General features: G+C 40.1%; 1 protein-coding gene across 1 annotated transcript in view; it reads right to left on the bottom strand.

Moving 5' to 3' along the window:
• Window positions 1-3,520: 3,520 nt before the first annotated feature.
• CCDC168 (coiled-coil domain containing 168) overlaps window positions 3,521-20,670 on the bottom strand; it is a 29,396-nt gene continuing 12,246 nt past the window's right edge. The window contains exons 5-8 of the mRNA XM_047855896.1: window positions 19,132-20,287; window positions 10,400-16,638; window positions 6,113-10,351; window positions 3,521-5,998 (exon numbers count right to left, since the gene is read on the bottom strand). Coding sequence (XP_047711852.1) covers window positions 3,594-5,998; window positions 6,113-10,351; window positions 10,400-16,638; window positions 19,132-20,287 — 14,039 coding nt within the window. The 3' untranslated portion in view covers window positions 3,521-3,593. The remainder of the gene's footprint in view (window positions 5,999-6,112; window positions 10,352-10,399; window positions 16,639-19,131; window positions 20,288-20,670) is intronic.

Here is a 20,670-nt window from a genome sequence, read left to right on the forward strand (position 1 = left end):
TAGAAAAGGAAGGAAAACTTCCAAACTCTTTCTATGAAGCCAGCATTACCTTGATTTCAAAACCAGACAGAGACCCCACTAGAAAGGAGAACTATAGACCAATTTCCCTGATGAACATGGATGCAAAGATCCTCAACAAGATATTAGCCAACTGGATCCAACAATACATTAAAAAAATTATTCACCATGACCAAGTGGCATTTATACCTGGGATGCAGGGCTGGTTCAGTATCCACAAAACAATTAACGTGATTCATCACATCAATAAAAGAAAGGACAAGAACCATATGATCCTCTCAATAGATGCAGAGAAAGCATTTGACAAAATACAGCATCTTTTCTTGATAAAAACCCTCAAGAAAGTAAGGATAGAAGGAGCATACCTTGAGATCATAAAAGCCGTATATGAACAACCCACGCTAATATCCTCCTCAATGGGGAAAAACTGAGAGCTTTCCCCCTAAGGTCAGGAACAAGACGGGGATGTCTACTCTCACCACTGTTATTTAACACAGTATTGGAAGTCTTAACCTCTGCAATCAGACAATACAAAGAAATAAAAGACATCCAAATCAGCCAGGAGGAGGTCAAACTTTCACTCTTCGCAGATGACATGATACTCTATATGGAAAACCCTAAAGATTCTACCAAAAAACTGGTAGAACTGATTCATGAATTCAGCAAAGTTGCAGGATATAAAATCAATGCACAGAAATCGGTTGCATTCCTATACACCAACAATGAAGTGACAGAGAAATCAAGGAAGCGATCCCATTTACAGTTGCACCAAAAACCATAAAATACCCAGGAATAAATCTAACCAAAGAGGTGAAAAATTTATATACTGAAAACTATAGAAAGCTTAGGAAAGAAATTGAAGAAGACACAAAAAAATGGAAAAGATTCCATGCTCCTGGATAGAAGAACAAATATTGTTAAAATGTTGATACTACCCAAAGCAATCTATATATTCAATGCAATTCCTATCAAAGTAACACCAGTATTCTTCACAGAGCTAGAACAAAGAATCCTAAATTTGTATGGAACCAGAAAAGACCCTGAATAGCCAAAGCGATGTTGAAAAAGAAAACCAAAGCAGGAGGTATCACAATCCCGGACTTCAAGCTGTATTACAAAGCTGTAATCATCAAGACAGTATGGTACTGGCACAAGAACAGACACTCAGATCAATGGAACAGAGTAGAGAACCCAGAAATGGGCCCACAAACGTATGGCCAACTAATCTTTGACAAAGCAGGAAAGAATATCCAATGGAATAAAGACAGTCTCTTCAGCAAGTGGTGTTGGGAAAACTGGACAGTGACATGCAGAAGAATGAACCTGGATCACTTTCTTACACCATACACAAAAATAAACTCAAAATGGATGAAAGACCTCAATGTAAGACAGGAAGCCATCAAAATCCTAGAGAGGAAAGCAAGCAAAAACCTAAGGCACTAAGGAATCTACTCCTGAAATCATTGTTGCATATATGCTAACTAATTTGGACATAAATTTTTAAAAATTAAAAAATTAAATTAAAAAATAAATAAAAATAAAAGAGAATCACCTGGGCAGGCTCAGTTGGTTAAGCGTCTGACCCTTGATTTCGACCCCAGGTCATGATCTCACGATTCATGAGATCAAGCCCTGTGTTGCGCAGAGCCTGCTTGGGATTCTGTCTCTTCCTGTCTCTCTTCCCCTCCCCTGCTTGTGTCTCTCTCTCTCTCCCTCTCTCTCAAAATAAATAAATAAGCTTTAAAGAAAAAAAAAGACTTAAAAGACCAAGACAAAGTGTGACTTTCTTTATATCCCAATTCAAACCAACTTAGGAAATGACATCATGAAATAATTGAAAATCTTCTGACTGAATATTTGATATGAAGACATCAGTGTTAGCTTTTAAGATGTGAGATGGTTATGTTACAAAATAGTTACCTTGTAGATATATAGAAAATATTCATAGATAAAATTATATGTCTGTGATTTGTGTCAAAATACTCATGGAGAAGTGGATGAGAAGTAGATAAGGCAGGTTTGGCTCCAGGTTAAAGTTTGAGGGCTAGGTGAAGGGTACCTAGAAGTACATCATACTATTTTGTTTTCTTGTGTGTGTGTGTGCATGCTCAAAATTTTCTATAATAAGTACTGATATATTCCATCTGATTGTCAAACCCCACGGACATAACTCATATCAGATACCAAGACTCTCATATTGGTGACAAAATCTACTGTAGGGTATGTCTTCAGAGTTAAAGTCCTTTTTATTGTTAAATATCAACAAGTGAAATAATTTCATTATTTCTATTGCTAACATTAAAACTTGTGTGTAAATTGTATAAAACTATGTACTTTGCTTAGTAAAAAAAATGGAATGCTTTCTAATTGTTTATTCTATTAATCATGCCCAAATATTCCAAGTATAGTAAATATATGTTTTAAAAAGATCAAGTAGCATTTATAATAAAGGAGGCATTGCTATTCCTGGCATTAATGTAATGGTGATATGAAAAACTGTCATCTGTCTTGTCATTTAATAATAAAGTGATTGGCATTATGGAATATTTATGAGCCCCCCTCCCAAATTTATTTTCTGAATGAGACCCGTACTTTATTCACATACTAGGAATAAGCGAGTACAAAATACATTTTTAAAATATTCACTTGTTGCTAAAATTCTTGCTGCCCCACCCCCACCCCAATGCCACCGATCTGTAGTGTTCTCCCCCCAGCCCCTGGGTTGACCTGGGTGTTCTGGACCTCCTGCAAGAGTTCAAGCAGGGGTCATCAGCCCCAAGGGCAAAGGTAAGGTCTGCTGTTGGCATTACAGTCCAGGTTCTCAGTCACCTCCACCATCAGGTGAGCCTGCTGTGCCCCTGAGCCAGGGGACCTGAAGCCCAGGGCGGTGAAGTGTGTGTGCAGGCAGTGGTAGGAAGGCGGGTAGTACAGGTACACGGGGAGGTAGTCTCCCTTCCCCTGGTAGTGCTGCAGAATCGCTTCCTGCCCCTCCCGGAGGATGTTCCTGCACAGTGGCAATGCTCCGGAGCGAGGGCCCAGTATGATTTGATGCCCGCCCCCCTCGTGATGGCAGATGGTGATCACATGTAGGTCAATGAGCTGCTGCCGAGGTCCAGAAGGAGGACAAAGTCATCACAGGAATCTGGCTTCGCAAAATCAGCATTTACTCCCGTATTTCGTGACATCTGACATTACTGAACCCTCACTGCTATTTAAAAAACTCTCTCCCTCTGTGCAGTCCCAACTTTCTGGTCATTCTCTCCCAATCTCATTTATAGGCTCCACGTCCTTCAACTCATCCTCAGTCACTGGTGTGGGATAGGAAGAGAGCGTCCTCTCCTGTGCGATTATGAGGAAGGCAGCGTAAACTAAAAGGAGACCCCACTGCATGGTGGGATCAAGCCCAAAGTCATCTGCTTTTCCACCCCATCCGTCCAGAACAGTTGTGCAAATCTACCAAAGAAATAAAACATTATCGGTTTAGAAGACACTTCATGAAAAGACCGTTTGACTTTATCTGATTTTATTTTTCACAGAACACCACAATAACAACCAGCTTTCCACTTCAGATGAATCTAGATATGGTTATATCCATTTGGATGAACCGGACTGAAGGACTCCAAGAGAGACCCCAAGAGCTTTTTGGATGAAGTCCATATATTGCACGAACTTGAAATCTTTGCCACCAGAGGAACTCTGAAGTTTGTCTTCTTTAAAGTTCTTGGGGGAATAGTCCAGCGAATGGTTTGAGGCATAATCTCCAGCGAATCTGCTGGTATACAGGCATAAAAAAATGGCTGGTTTTGTTTGCTTTCAGAATGGAAGTAGACATCCTCTTGATGAGGCTTTGATGGTAACTTAGGTTTGCTTGCGTAATGATTCAATCTTTCTGACTCATAATTACATACTTTTTTCTTTCTTGTGCATTTCTCTTTATTCTGTGTATAACTGTAATCACAGTCCCAATGAAGGTTGTTCTTTCTAAATAAATCCAACTTCGCCTTCTTTCTTTCTTTGCTTTCAAGATGACTGTAAGGTTTGCCTTGGCTTTTTGCAAGATGTAATTTGATATTTGATTCCGTTAAGGGAGCTAAAGAGTAGGTGGTTCTGTGCCCTGCAGACCATGAAGACTTCCCTTCACTGAATGGAACAGAAGATGAGCTAGATGGAACGTCTACAGTATTTAATGAACCATAGCACAACCAGTCAGGAAATGGTGTTGTGTCAGATGACCCGTATTTCCTGCTTTTGTGGGACTCATAAGAAGGTGTCACAATTGAGGAATGTTTTCTACAGCCTCTGACACCATGATGGGAACCTGAATATTCCCTGTAAAATGGTTTCAAATTAGTTTTGCTTTTTCTCATCTTGTAGAGATTTTCCAAAGGAATGCCTTTCTGTAATTCAAACAGAATGTTTTGGGATTCCTGACTTAAATATGGGTTTGCATCTAAGAACATGCATTCTTTGCTCCCATATACTTCAAGAGCTGAGCATGCCTCCAAGTTGGCTAGACTCTCAATATTTGTCTGACTCTCAGCAGAATCTTCAGAAATCGGAATTGAATGGGAATCAACTAAATGGGGAGCACTTTCCTGAGTCTTTGGATCAAAATATTTATATGTATTTGTTTCTTGAAACCACCCATGACATTGTTTATCTTTTTCTGGAGTCACATGAGACTTTAACTCTGAAAGAACTGTACTATCTTTCTGAGCTGTGCCCTGTTGATCAGCATTAGAAGCGCACACATGGGTTGGCTTGAGGAGTTTTTTCATCAATGATGAGTTTTCATGGGGACTTTGCTTTTTGGAAGAGATGTGCTGTACTAACGGTTCTGTGTCAATGCAAAGACCACCACCGCTTTCTCCCCTGTAATCTCTGTTTTTACAAATTGCAACTGTGTTTAACTTCAGGATATGTTTGGGAAGTGCATTTGGTTTAGGGAACATACTTTTGACTGGAAGCCCCAGGAGAAAATGAAGGTATTTGTATTGCAAATCAAGATCTATTTGATGAAGAGATTTTTCCTCGAAAAGTAACAAACTTTTGTTTTTTCGTTTTGGTACTTTGGTACCAGAATTAACAAATTTAGATAAAGGTTTCTTTGTATTCTGAGCATTGGCCATTGTGTAGGATTCTCTTACAATTCTGGGAAAGGCTGTCATTTGAATCTCTAATGTTTTTATAGAAAAGTGTACAAAAAGTTTGTCTTTTTCTTCTGCTGAGTAGTTTGGAAGAATAGGAGTCAATGGCATCTCATTAGCAGAAGTCGCTGAAGATGCTCCACTTTCTAGCTTTCTAATACTCTTTCGGTTTGCAATGATCTCTTTGCCGTCACTTGAAACATTGACAATCAGTGTCTTCATACAGCGGACAGGAGGTGAATCCTTGGGGTGTTTCTGATTTAAATTAGGTTCTGTAGCATCAATCCCTTTTAGAGACAAAAAGCACATTTTTTTATGTCTTGGGTATAGCCTCCAACTGTTATGTTCTGAAATAGACTGTTTTAGATAAAAGTTGAACTTGTGGAAAGATTTTTTTGCTATCTCTGGTATCAGATTCAGTTTTATTTCAAATGCTTTTGACCCTAAATGATTAGTGAGCTTATTGTTTTCTTTGGGAAGAAGACGTTCCAAAATGAGTTTTGGCTGCAATTTGGGAGGTTTTGTTGTGGATGTTGTATCTGAACTTCCTGCAAAAGATGGTGACTTCCAAGCATCAGGCTTATGAGCTTTTATTTTTTCCAGTATATCCTCACAAATTTTGTCCTGAATCATGTTTTTTATCTGGGATTCCAAGATATTTTTAACTGCTTCATAAAGAGGAAGTAAACTTTCAGCACTTGTCCTTTCTGCCACTACTTGTATTTCATTACTTTTAACTTGGGATGGTACAGGCCCACTTCCTGGAAAAGTTTTTTGTTGCTGGACCTTTGGTGTCGTTGTGTCCTGGATAGGTTCACTCTGATCCCCCTGCTCTGGTGGCGAGGCACACCCCATGATATCGAGTAGCTCAGCCCCATGTTGTGTTTCTTCTACTCCTGGGAGGGAAATATTCATGCTTAGGGTACTTTCCATGTGGGTTTCTACACTGTCCTTTGGATCATCAGACATGAGTGGACACTCTGTGGGCGTCAGAATGGGTTTTGGTGTCTTTTCTTCTTTCTCAGTCATAAGCAAGTAGGGTTCCTTTATGATCCTTGAGCTATCAGGCCCTGGAACAACGTTTTCTTCTTTTGTTTGTGGAGTCAAAATGTTTTCCTTTGCTTCATGGCTGAGATTTGTTTCTGATTTTGACAGTGGGGGGAAGGGAGGACACCCTTCTTTTACAATGCTTGAGCTGTTCCTCTTAACGTCACTAGTGCTTGGTGATTTCTGTTGGAATTCAGAAAGACAGAGTAACTTTTCTCTTTCTAGGTTTGTCTCAGATTCTGCTGTTTCTTCAGTCTGAGATGAATTCACCGTGGAAATAGAAAGACTTCTGATACATATTCCTGAAGTATCTTCACGCCACAAAACTGTTTTCTTTGGTCCGCTGAAGTCATACTCTAATTTCTTTCTATTGCTTGGAATACCACGTCCTGTGTTATTAAGAATCTGTGAAATTGGGTGATTTTGGATTTTCATAGTTAAATATTTGGGGCTCAGTTCTCTCTTCAAATCTGCTATTGTTAATCTGCCTTTCCAGCCTTCAAACTTGAGAGAAAGAGGAATGTAGGCATAAAATGAATCCAGAATATGTTTTTGAAACATTTTTCGTGGCTGAATATTTTGTTTTGCACCAGGGACTTCTAGGTCCTTTTTATGTTTTTGCTTGATTGGGCAGCTGTTTCCTATATGAGTTAATTTGAGACTATAAGTGTTAATTTGAGACTCCTCTGCCTTTGGAGATGGAGTGTTCCCATTTACAACATTATTTGTGTCCCTTTTTAAGTTCTCCTCTAGACTGACAATGATGTGTTTGTGCATTTCTGTTTTGTCCTTTTCCAGACAGATAGCTATGTTTGTGTCTATTTTTAATTCGCCTTCTTCCAGTTCTAATGTTTTTTGCTCCAGATTTATAATAGTACTGGTGTCCATTTTATGTTTTCCTTCCAGATCTTCAGATTGAGCTGGAAAAGTCCAGTGGGAGGGAAGAGGCTTCTGACATGATTCTAGAATGCATTCCTTTTGTTCTGGCACCAGCAATGCCTGCTCTTTTTTCCCTCCGAGGGTATCAAACACTGTAATATCCACATGTGTTCCTGCTAGTATTTGTATTCTGGGGTACACCATAGTTTGCTTGCATACATCTGTTTCCAATTGTGTCTTCTGCCTTCCATCTTTAAGTGGGAGTTTAAGAGAAAGGCTGGAATCCAGGCAGGTCTCATGTCCCCTTCCAGACTGTAACACCACTTGCTTTTTCACAACAATCTCTTGTTCTTCTATAATTGGGAGAGTATCTGACTCTGTGATATTCATTTTCTCAAGCGATCCCTTTGTCTGTAGGGCTAATGCTTTGGAAGAGGGCATTTTGCTCATTTTATCATGATTTTGTACCTCTTTCTCTGGCTTATCAGATGTGTATGAATTTCCAGATCCTGGAGATGCCTTGGATAACGTTTTTTGTTGGGGGGCATCTTGCTCTGAAACAGAAAATCCTTTTGCACGTACAGGGGTACCAAATGTGACATATATTTCCTTGGATATTTTCCTTGGTGGTGAAACTAAACTCTTAGGACTCCTTTTATGGTTTAAATCATCCATTATTTCAGTTTCTTTCTTCAGGTTGGCCATCTTAGCTGGATCCATTGTGGGGTACGAAAGAAACGTAGTAAAAGTTTCTGTTTTGTATTTTTCTGGTCGAGCCTCTTGCCCGGTAGAGAAATATTCCAGCCTTTTCCCACTTATGGTACCAAATCCTGTTAAATAAATGTCCTCATGCTGTGAATTTAAAACTAATAGACTCAAGTCTCCTTCAGATTTGACTCGTGGAGGTTCATTCCTTCGCTGTACACTGACCATGAAGTTGGATGTCCACTGTTGCACTGTCTCTTCTTGTGGCACAGAGTGTTTGACTTTCTTCACAATGATTTCACTATCACCAGCAACTCCCTCTGTAATTGCTGTTTTCTGGGTATCTGATGATTCCTGGAGATTTTGCTGGAGAGGAGAGGATCCTGTAGCTCCTGGTACATCTTTGTCTATTTTGTTCCCTGAGTCTAGATAAAGGGCAGGTGCTGATGGGATGGAAAGAAAAGTCCTTGTCAGAACTATAGGTAGCTCATCTTCACCTTTGCACATATTTCCCTTTTGTTCTTTAATATTCAACACAAATTCCTTTGTGTTAAAGATATGGGAAATTGATGAAATCCTGGCCTCTTTGCAATGCATCCTAATCCTCATATCAACTGTTTTCACTTCATACTTTTTTTCTTTCTGTGACATATGTTGTTTTCTTTCTCTTACATCACCAATTGCCCCTGCACCTGATAATGCTGAAAGCATGCATGGAAGTAGAGAGGGCCTTCTAGTTCCAAGCATTTTTTCATTTACTTGTGTACCTTTATCTAATGTAGGGTTAGCTGAATGTTTGGAAACGTAAATTTTTCTGAGCACTGTACAGGGTGGTTTACCTTGACCTTCATGTTTCTTTGGTTCTTGCCCTCCAATGATTAGATGCAATTCTGTTCTATGGAGCATATGTGAAGGAGGTGATTTCTTTGACTTCAAGATTATATCTGTGATATGCGCCATACTTTTCATATTTGTTTTTTCTCCGTCCTGCTCCTCTTCCTGAGGCATACATTGTTTCGCATTTTGACTATCTTGCAAGACATCACCACCGATTGCTTCTGTATGTACTATTTCTCTGGCATTTGATACTCTCTGCACAACAGACCTTGTAGCTACTAACATTTCATCATCTACTTGTATTTCTTTATCCAATTGGAGGAGAGGGAGAGACGAAGATGGAGAGGAAGTGTTGGCCAGAACCACACCTGGTTCATCTTTACTTCCTTGTATCTTCTTTTCTTGATGTTTGGGGAACATGAGGTTTACTGTTTCTACTCCACCCCCCTCCTTGTTCTGGGGCATCTGATCTTTTCCTTTTTGTGGACTGATTAAAATATGTCTAGCAGTTGGCTCTACACTTTCCACATCTTCAGAATCTGATGATTCCTGGAAGTTGACTGGGGAAAGAGAGGATCTTGTTAATATGGCCATTCTCTTTTTCTCACATCTGGGATTCTTGTAAAGGTGAAGTGGGGAAGATCTACAAGTACAAGTACAAGTCTTAGTTGGTATTGTACCACCTGGCTCACGCTGACCTTCCTGAACCATTCCCTCTTGGTCTTTAGTTTTCCACGGATGGTCACTTAGATTGTATCTAAGTAAAATAGGTGATCTCTTTTCTTTTAAATGCCTATCACTGGGAGCCACTGTACTATTCATCTCCACGTTTTTCTCTCCATCTCTCACTTCTTTCTGTAACGTGTGTTCTTTTAATTCTTTTACATCATTTGAAAGTTCTCCATCAGTTGTTTCTGCATATGCTGTTTTCACTGCATCTAGTGATTCCTTGGACTGTAGTTGTGGGAGAGGCACATTTTTAATTCTTATCATGTACCCCTCTCCTTCTGTTTTGCCAAATTTAAGATATGGTAGAGTCAGTAAAGAAGTACAGATGTTTCCCAGATTTTCAACGAGGTCATTTTTCTTTTTCTGCATCTTTCTCTCTTGCTCTTTCATTTTCCACTGCAATTTTTTGGTATCTAGTATATGTGAAAGGGGTACTTCCTTTGCCTTCAGAGCCATACATCTTGGGACCATTTTGTCTTCAATATCTATTTTGAGTCTATCCTTCTCTTTTAACTCACCATAAAATGACTTAGTATATGCTTCTTTGCCTGAATTGGATGGATCCTGAATCTTTGATGGTGGAAAAGTAAAGTGTGTTTTTTCTAATGTGTCTTCCTTTTCATTCATTTGCCCGTCCCATTTCAGGCAAGATGGAGAAGGCAAGGAGGCACAGGCTTCCTTCAGAACCATTTCTGGTTCACTTTTGCCTTCTTGCACTTCTTTCCCTTGCTCTTTAATATACAAAGGTAGTCTCTTTCTACTGGATAGATGTAGAGGTGAGGATATCTCTGCTCTCAAAGTGATTATTTTTGGGAATCTTCTACCTTCCCCATCTTTTATGTTTACTCTGTTCTTTACCTTTGTATATGGCATAGGCTGATTAATTTTTATTGTTACATCGAATGAGCCAATGCCCTCATTGGAATCTGCATGTCTGGTTTTTCCTGCATCTGATGACTCAGGGCACAGCAATTGTGAAGGAGAGCATCCTATCATTGCAAGCGAGTCCTTGTTTTCTTTGGTTCTTGTGTCCAAACTGTGGTGAGGTAGGGAAGGTGTGGAAGGAGGAGTTTTTGTCTGAGCCACATCAGGGTCACCTGTTCTTTGCTGCTCTTGTTCTACTTTCTCCATCATGCTCCACTGTGGTTCCTTTCTGTTGTTCAAAGCACTGTGCTCAGTAGCCCTGAACACAGGAGGAGGTGGTGATATCTTTGCCTTACAATCTGTGCCACTGGGCCACATTGAGCCATCTGTGGCTTCTGTTTGTACTCTGTTCCTTTCTTCCTGTCGTGGGTGTTGTTCTTCTTTTATCACATGGCTATCAGATGACTCTGTAGGTGCCATTCGCACTGAAGGCAATGATTCTTGGAGCTCAAGATGTGGCACATCATTTCTTATTATTCCTGGCTCACCCTCCTCATCTTTTATTGTGTCCCACTTAAGATGAGTTGAAGAAGTGATGAAAGGATGAATTTTGCTCAGAAGCACAACAGTGTCCTCGTTATCTTCTTGCCCCACTTCCCCTTGTTCTTTGATGTTGACTTGCAGTTTCTTTGTTTTGAGTATAAGGAAAAGGGGTGATTTCTTTGCCTTCAAAGCTATGTACCTGGGGTGCATTATGTCTTCCTCAAAAGTATTTGCTTTCTCCTCTTCTGTCTGTGTCATGTATTCTGTTCTTTTTGAACTGCTTGCGATGCCATTCAAAGGTGGTACTGTATATTTTAATTCCTCAGCATGTGATGATTCCTTGTGCCATGAGGGTGGAAGAGAGGGTCTTGTTACTCCTTCTTTCTCTTCCTTGCCTCCTATACCTTTGTTTAACTTAAATGGAAGTAGAGAAGTTCTTGTCAGAAGCTTATCTAGTTTGCTTCTTTCCTGTAGGTTTCCTAATTTTTCCTTCATGTTTGTCTGTACTTCTACAATTTGGGAGCCACAGCTCCCAGAGGTATAGAGTACATGTGGGAGTGGTAATACCTTTTCCTTGGAAGTTGTGCCTTTGGGATACATTAGATATTTCATATTTACTATTTTTCTTCCATCTTCTCCTTTCTCTGGCTCATACTCTTGCACTACTCTTAGATCCTTTGAAATATCATCCCCAGTTGACTTTGTATATGCTGTTTTCCCTGCCTCAAATGATTTCTGTAACAGTAGTTGTGAAACAGCAGGTCTTGTTATTCCTTGGCTGTCTTCCTCTCCTTCTATTCTTGTGTCCAATTCATGGTGACTTAGAGAAGATTCAGAAGCCCCGTGTGTGGGCAGAACCACTTCCCGTTCACCTTTACCTCCTCCCTCCATTCTCCCCTGCTCTTCACTTCCCGGATCCACGTTCACCTGCTCTTTAAGATCCGGTGGTATGTCCTGTGAAAATGCTTGCTTTCTTTTTAAATCTTTATCTTTTGGATGCATCACGTCTCTCTCAGCTGATATCTCTACATCACTCTCTTCTTTCTGTGGCACATAGTCTTTTGCTTCTTGTACATCACTTGCGGCATGGTCATCAATGGACTCTTTATTTGCTTTTTTCACTGCATCTGATGATTTCTGGTGTGATAGTTCTGGAATACAGTATCTTGCAACTTCAGTTAGAGAGTCTGCTGTTTTAATTCTTGTACCCAACTTTAAATGAGAAGGAGCAATTATGCAAGGGCTGGTATTGCTCACAAGGACATTTGGCTCATCTTTAATTTTTTGTACCTTTGTCTCTTGCTCTTCAATATCCAGCTGGGTTTCCTGTGAAATTGGTGGTTTCTTTTCCCTGAAAGGTGTGACTTCTTCCTTTTTTACTCTCTCCTCTTCTTCCTGCATTATATGTTCTTTGGCTTTATTTATGCTGCTTGAGATATCACCATAAACAGACTCTTTGTATGCTATTTTTTCTATATCTGATGACTCCTGGAGTTCTGGTTGTAGAAAAGAGGACCTTCTTTTTATTAGCCTGGTTTCTTCCCCTGTTATTCTTATGTCCACTTCTGAGTAAGATGGAAAAGAGACGGAAATACAAGATGTGTTCCGAATCCCAACTTGATTATCTTTATGTTCCTGCATGTTTTTCTCATTCTCTTTGATGTTCAACTGTAATTCCTGTGTGATTGGAGACTGTTTCACTTTCAAAGCTATTCTTTTGGGTTGCATTATTTCTTCCAAAGACATTTCTACTCTATCTCTCCGTGGCATATATTTTGCTTTTTTTATACTGCTTAAAATATCATCAGTTGGCTCCTCACGTACTCCCATTGCATCAGATAATTCCTTGAGTGTCAGTGATGGAAGACAAAATCCTGCGATTCCTCGCATGAGGACCTCCTTTATTCCAGGCATCCATTCCAGGTGCGGTGAAGAAGGAAAGGAAGCATGGTGTGTATTCTGAACCATGTCTACATCACTTTTATCTTTCTGCATCGTTTCCTCTTGCTCTTTGTTATTCCACTGTGGCTCTTTTCCATGCAGTATATATTTAAAAGGTGTTTTCTTTCCTTTAAAAGTGACACATTTGAGGCCCATGATGTCTTTCACATATACTATATTTTCTCCATCTTCCTTTTTTCCCTGTGGCAAATGTTTTGATTCTATTACACGGCTTAAACTATCTCTATTATTTGACTTTGCAAATAGTGTTTTCCTGACACTTGATGATACCTGGGACTTTAGCGGTAGAAGGCAGCTCTTTAGTATTCCAGACTTACCTTGCCCTACTTTTATTCTTGAATTCACATCAGTATGTGGTAGAGATGGTAAGGAAGCACACAAGCTTGTCAGTTTCATACATGGTTTACCTTTACCTATCCGCACCTTGCTGTCTTGTCTTGTAATGAACGAGCCAATTTTTTCTGTGCTTGGAATGTAATCCATGGTGCTAACTACTTCTTTTGATGCCTTCTCTTTACATGGCATCTTGCTCTGAAATATGTCCCTCAAAGAGTGAGAAGCAGGTTTTGGAGAAATCTGGTGTATACATTCTGGTTGCTTTTCTTCTTTTCCCTCAACAGGCAAGCCAATTCCTTCTGTATTTGAAGTGTGGTACATTGGAGCCTTTAATACTTCCTTTACACACGGCAATTTCATCTGAAGGACATCTGTCAAGGAATAAGAAACAGATGTTGGAAAAGCCTTGCATGTACTTTCTTTTTGAGGTTCTTTTCTTCTCCTGTTGTGCAAGTCAACTCCTTCTGAGCATGGAGGTTGGTCTACTGGAGTATCTGCTTTATTTGATGCTTCATCTACCACTGAACTCAAAACTTTTGAACTCCTTCCTTTCGCTGAGACATTTTTCTTTAGCTTATTATTATGGAGTCGATGCACTATGCGTGAAGAAATGGATTCCAGAATATTTTCTTTATTCTGGTTAGACCTATGTAGTTGCTTCGCCTTCAGTTTTTCAGAAAAAATCATTTTCTTTTCATTTAATCTCAATGGACTATCAGTTACCTGTGATTGATCTTTTCTCCATGGATTTACATATAAATTTATAGGAATGCTTACATCTTCCTTCCTTGTATTTACCACCTGTGTTATCTGGAAATGATTATCCCTATTTGGGCAAGATACAGAATCCACAGTACTTTCAGGAATGTCATCTGGCTCCATCTCTCCTTTCTGCACTGCAGATATATTTTGCTGGGCCACCAGATTGGTGTAAAGAAACTTCTGTCCTTTTGAGCCTTGGAAGATATCAGTTTCTTCTATATCTTCTCTTCCCAATAGATGTGAAATATTTTTTTTGCTAGTGTACATCTCTTCCTCAGCTACCTTTCCTGTGTTTTCCAAACAAGAAGGTTCCATAATGGGGTAGGCAACAGACCCCAGATTTGTCACTGAAACACTTCCTTGTTTTGGCAATTCTTGCTCCTTGCAAGTCTTCTGTTGAGAAGCATTCAACTCTGTAAGAAATATATTCTGTCCTTTTGAACTTAATGAAGCATCGGTTTTCTCTGATACTTGTCTCCCCGATGGAAATGAAACCGAACGTTCAACCATGTCTATGTCTTCTTCCTTTACTCTTTGTGCAACAAGGAATTCACATCCTGTAAGTTTTTTAACTCTTGGGGCATCGAACCTAGGGTAATCGATATCTGGGATTCTCTTCTGGGAAGATAGACCAGGGTATACTTCTCTTTCCAACGTTACTCCTATTTTCACGGGGTCAAGCTCCTTCTTCACTTGTTGGCCAATCACTAACTGATCTCTACATTGAGGGAGAATGTCTAGTAAAAGAGTTTGGTGATTTTCTTTTTGTGCTCTAATGCATTGTTTCAGTGTTTTGATATTTCTTGATATAGTATTCTTAATATCAGTGGACTCTGAAGATGACATTTTTCTTTGGCTAAGTGATTTCTCTAGCTTTCGCTGGGGAGGAGTGTAAAGGGGCTTTCTTGGCCTGTCTTTCTCCCTTTTTACTTCTGTAAACTGTTTAATTTGAGATGGACCAGATCCAGAATCACAAATAGTGCTCAGAAGTAAATCTGTTGCAGTTTTATCTTGCCAGAACTCCCTCTTCTGCTTCTTCATGTTACATGTCTGTTCCTTTTTGTTTCTTCTGGTCCTACATCCTATAGTATGACACAGCTGGGAAACAGGTAGCTTCTTTGCTTTCAATTTTACCCGTTTGGTATGCATACTGTTTTTCACATCTGCTGTTTTTGCCATAGCTTTATGTTTTACGATTTGAAGATACACCGGTGTGCAGGCATAAGCAGAGCTAGCATTTGCTTTGTTTAGGGCATTTCCCTTTTCAGAAGACTCTTCAGAGATACCCCAGGTACTAGGTGATGACTCCATTTTTATGTGTGAAAAAATAGGCATGGAATCATATACGGATTTGAGGTCCACACGTAATACAGTTTTCTCTCTCTTCGTGCCTATCTTCTTTTCCTGTCGCTCATTATTGCTTAAAGCAGCATGACTGGTAGCATGAAGCGGTTGTGAAATCACTAGCCCTTCGGTTGGCAGCTCTCTATGTGTTGGCTGTGTGTGACAGAACTGTGATCCTCTGTCAATCCCTGTTTTCAATCTGCTCTGCCTTCTAAGGTCAGGGGTATCCGGTGTGAAGTCAGTGGTATTTGGAAATGTATTAGCCACATTTTTATCCTGCCTCATCTGTTTCATTTTCATTTTTAAATTGGATCCAGGTTTATTCCTGTATTTTGTGGTAAACTGCCTTCTGATCTTAGGTATTTGTGAAATTGCCAGCTCTTTTTTCTTCATAATTGAACAGTTGATATTCAAGGTGATTTTCTCTTCTGATAACTGTACTGTGTTTTTCTGGCTTTCAGGGTCAGATAAAATAGGTGTGAAGAAATCTAAAGGCCCCAAGAAAGTTGTGGCAGAGTTTTCCCCTAACTCTGCCTTTTCTTCTGTAGTATGACCACGCAGATTTTTGTGAAGTGTTCTGTTATATATGGTGCTCCTTGCTATTGTATCGAATGATTGTTTATCAGTCACTATCTTGGATGGTGGAATCTCAGTTCCCTCAGCAGCAGGGAGTGACGCCTCTACAACACTTTCAATCCACTGTCTCCCTTTCATCTTGTACTGAAATGTGCACCCCTTTTTCTTTCTATGGCTTCCTGTAATACACCTTGTGGTATTAAGCAATTGTGAACTTGGTCGTTTCTTTGCCTTCAAAGTTACATGCTTGGAACTTACTATACTTCTCTTGCTTACAAACTCCAATGCATAGCTCTGGCTTTTGGGTACAGATGAATCAAGGCTGGAAAAATCTGAAGGTTTTAAGACTGTTCTCACTAAGTCATTTTGATTCCATGCCTTCTTCCCCGAGATAGGACTATCCCAATGTCTCCTAGGATTTCCATCCCATAGAGTGCCACATTGTATTGAAGCGGTCTCTGATTTCCTTGCTTTTGGCAATGGAGTCTTTACACGTTCCATACATTTTATTCCTTCTTGAGTAGAAAGACCTTTTTTCTCTGTTTCAACTTGAAGAAAAGTCATCATGTGTCTAGAAACAGGCTCCGAAACGGTTTCTCTAAAGCATTCTTCTTGTCTCATCTTTTGTGCTGTCCAAGGCAAATTCCAAGTCCTTCTGACTTCTGAATGATTCAGTTCAGATGTTGATTGGGAAGAACCAGGATTTTTCATTTGATCGGCGCTGAAGCGGTGGTGTTGCCCACAGTGTGGAACTGAATCCAATAACATTCTTTGGATATTTTCCTCTTCCTTTTCATGTTGCACATTCATTTTCATTGTCTTGCTTGATCTGTTTTGCATATCAGTTGAGCTGGCCTGGTTCCATGCTTCCCTATCACATGGTGATTTCCTTCGCTTTGCAGGGATATGGCTCTGCAGATTTACTCTTAGTTGATCTGTCTCTGCTTTTGATGTGCTCTGCATTTCGATATCTATTTTGTTATCAGCCGAAACAGGTGCGAGAGACAAAAATGCATTAGCTATACTTTTATTTTGTTGCTTGTCTTTTATTGAAGATTTTAAGTTGCAGTCCTGTTCCTTTCTACAGTAGAGATTATCATGCTCAGTGATATGAAGCATCTGTGAACAAAGCGGCTTCTTTGCCTTCATGGTTACACATTTGGGACCCGTGAGATTTTTCCTTCCTGGAAACTTTAATACCTTTTCCTGCCTTATAGAGTCAGAGAAAACGGATGTTGTGGACGTTGTTAGTAAATCTCTTTGCAACTCTCTATGTTTTCTGGCAATGCGACCACTCATTTTCCTCCTAGAGCTTCCATCACCAGGATCTCCAAGCACTGAGTTTCCCGATTTGGTAGGTGGAATATTTTGATCAACTCTGTGCTTCACTACTTTGTGAGTTTTTATGCCTTCCCCCTTGTCTTCAGGTCGTAGGGAAACTGCCATGTGAACATCCAGCTTCCTTGCAGGGCTCGCATCAGATTTGGCACTACACTCTGCTCCATCAGTTGAAAAGTAGTCCAACAGTGCTGTCCCTGATTTTGGACATGGAATCTTTTGACCGAGTCTATGTGGTATGTCTTTTTGTGGTGGGATGTTCTTCCTCAGCTCTTGAATGTGAAGTGGAATCAGAGGAGGACAAGTAGACTCCAATTTATTTTCTGAAACCACTGTCTGTCGCTGTACTTCCTGCTCTGTAATAAACATATTTTGATCTTTTCTCCTTCCTGTACTACACAGGAAATGTAGACCTGCCTCGAATAAAACTCCAACACCCTCTCTTTCTTTCCCACTTTGCCATCTTGATTCTGATGTGCTGCTTGAGTTGCTCCCATTATTAGAGGAATATGGACACAGTTTTTCCCCTTCATGTTGTTCTAGCTGTGAAATGCTGCTTTTATTCCTTAATGGGTCTTTCTTTGCTTTTATTTTTTGATGCGTTTTGATGGCAGGTGAAACGGGTGTATGTGAAAGGTAGGTATTCATAAATATATCTGACATACCTTGAGATATTTCTGGGGCCATGTTTTCCAAGACGCAGTCCTGTTCCTTTCCATGGCTAAGAGCTGCAGACCTAGCGATGTGGATCGTCTTTAAAATTGATGCCATCTGTGCTTTCCCCGTTCTAGATTTGGGGATTTGTGGTGTCTTTCTCCACCCTCTAAAATCAGATGAAGCTGGAGTGGAGAAATCCAAAAACTTCAGGGTTCTCCCTTGTAAATCCTTTTGCAATCTTCTCTTCCCTTCTGGAGTAGATCTAGCGAGTTCCTTTCTAGGGCCTCTTTCAGATGGGATGTCACTCTGTGTTGTAATAATTAAAGATTCACGAACAGATTTCCCTAGCTCCGGAGATAAAAGCTTTGGGCTCTTTGCATATTTCAAGCCTTTCTGTGCTTTCGTTCTTTTTGGTAGATTCTCAACTGGAAGTGAATTCAAGATAGTGCAGGAAACACAATGCAACACACTTTGTGTGAAAAGTGTTTGTTGCTGCTGCCCCTGAGCTGTGTTAAGTGGTTCTGGGATTTTTTTCCTTGCTGAATTCTCCAGTTCTAGTTCTGATCTCACACAGCGAGGCTCCTCCATTTTACCAGTGATGGAACTGAAGTGCTGAGAACTCTGTGGGGCTGCTTCTTCACGTTGGCCTTTGACCTCCTTCATGCCCCTGGAGGCACCGCCCCTCTTGTCACTGGAAAAGGCCCCGCTGGCTCTCTCTCCATCTGGTGACAGCTCTTGCTGTTGCCGTTCGTGACTAAATCTCATTGTCCACAACACATCTGACTCTGCTTTTATTCTGCTATGCATTTTCATGTCAAGTGCAACAGGTATGGGAAAGGAGACGGCATTTAGGGTTTTGTCTGCCACGGGTTTACCTTGTTTCATCATGATACTGAAGTTGCATTTGAATTGCCTTCTATGGCTTGGAATACCACGTTTTGTGATGCGAAGTGTCTGGGAAATTGGTGGCTTTTTTGTCTTCAAAGTTACCCATTTGAGACTCATTTTCTTTCTCTTCTCTATATATTTTAAATGGTTTCTCCTTCTTTTCAATGCAGGTAAAGCAAGTGTGGATAAATCCAAAGACTCCAGAATCGTTGCTGGAAATTCTTGTGCTAATCCTTCTTTTTTCTCTGCAATAAGATCTTCCGGTACCCCAGAGCGCTTTGTAGGAATTAAAAAGTCAATGTTCTGTGATTTCAGGGTCTTTGGAGGTAAGTTTTTTAGACAACCATTCCCTGAGATACTAAATATTGTTGAAATTGGCGTTTTCCTTGCCTTCATAATTACACATTTGGGACTCATTTGATTTTTTAAGGCTCTACATGTAAATGTCTTTCTCTGCCTTTTTGATTCAGACAGATCAGGCGTGGAGACCTCCGAATACTCCAGGACAGTTGCTTCTAGATTTTTTTTTAACTCTGCATTTTCCTCTTTACCATGATGGTACAGTTCCCCCATATGGCTCCCAACACTTGGGACACCAACCTTCACTGTATCCACTAAAACTTGACCAATTAGTGAGTCCTTTGACTTTAGAGGAGGAAGCTTTGAACTTGCTATATATATTGCACCATTTTGTGGATGGTGGCTTTTCTTTGGCTTCTCTCCCAGCATGGAATCTGTAGGCTGCATTTGTTGTGGGATGTCTTGTTCTATAACAAAGAGAATGTTCCCACTTCCTTGGTTTTCTGATTGATGAAGGTCAAGCTCCTCCCTCTGGCCTGAACAGAATTTGAAATGTGTGCTGTGCTGTGAAATTACTTTTAATATCTCCTGGTCACCGGTTTCTTCCTCCTCATCTTGAACACTGTTTTCTTTGGTGTCGTCTGAAGTACTATTCCCTTCCAGTGGTGATGTTGCTTGCTTTACTTGTTTAGCCCTGAGACTTCTTTCCCCTAACATATCTTTTTCTCTTTCTATCTTGTTATACGTATTAATGTCAGGGGTAATAGTCATGAAAGAATACATTTTGGCTGCCATTTTTTCTCCGTGATGCACCTCTTTCATTTTGGTTGTAGGGTTACATCCCAATTCTTTTCTATGGTTTGGGCTAACAGCACCCTTGATATTGAATATGTTTGAAACTGACAGTTTCTTTGCCTTTAAAAGTCCATATTTGGTATTCACTGAGGTTTTCTTGTCTGAATATTTGAAGTTTCTCTGGGGTGTAGATAAAGCAGGTAGGCAGAAATCAAAAGTCACTGTGTCTTTCTTTTCAACACCACCAGCCTGTTCCTTTTGGTGATTTGCGTCAGATGGGACACCATGTTCTCTTGCAGAAAAAACGATCTCATCATTCTTCACTTCCTCTGACTTAGGAGGTGAAAACCCAGCGTAACTCTCTAGCTCTCCAAATTGAAGCTGATCCAGTATGGGGCATGAAGCATAACTTAAAACAGTTTGTGTACCATGCATTTGTGGTTGTACCTGAAGATTTCGACTTCGTGGTTGTTTCAGCTCCTCATCTGATTGGACAAGGTCAAAATTCTCCTTCTGATACACATTGAATATGAAGCTTTGGCTATTCTCTGGAGCTGGTGACACTTCATGTTTTCCTTCCTCCTCTTTCCCATCTTTCATACTGTTAGATAAGGTACTCACGATATGATCCGGGCAACATACTTTTCCTCCATTTAGCAATTTCTCTTGCATTAGCTGCATATAATCAAGTCCTGTTACCCTCTGCATATCTGTCTCTACATTTAATCTGCTACTCATTTTGGTGTTGGGCAAAATAGGCACCCGGGACTGAATGATATTGAGAAATGCATCTGCTGCGTTTTTATTTTGTTGTGGCTTTTTCATTTTTGTTTTAAAATTGCACTGCAGTCCCTTGCTCTGCGTGCCATTAAGCATATGTGAAGCTGATGGCTTTTTTCCCCTAATAGTTCTATATCTGTGATTTGCTGTTATTTGCTTCCTT

The sequence above is a fragment of the Prionailurus viverrinus genome, chromosome A1, assembly GCF_022837055.1.
Source record: "Prionailurus viverrinus isolate Anna chromosome A1, UM_Priviv_1.0, whole genome shotgun sequence".
In the NCBI taxonomy this organism is placed as follows: domain Eukaryota; kingdom Metazoa; phylum Chordata; class Mammalia; order Carnivora; family Felidae; genus Prionailurus; species Prionailurus viverrinus.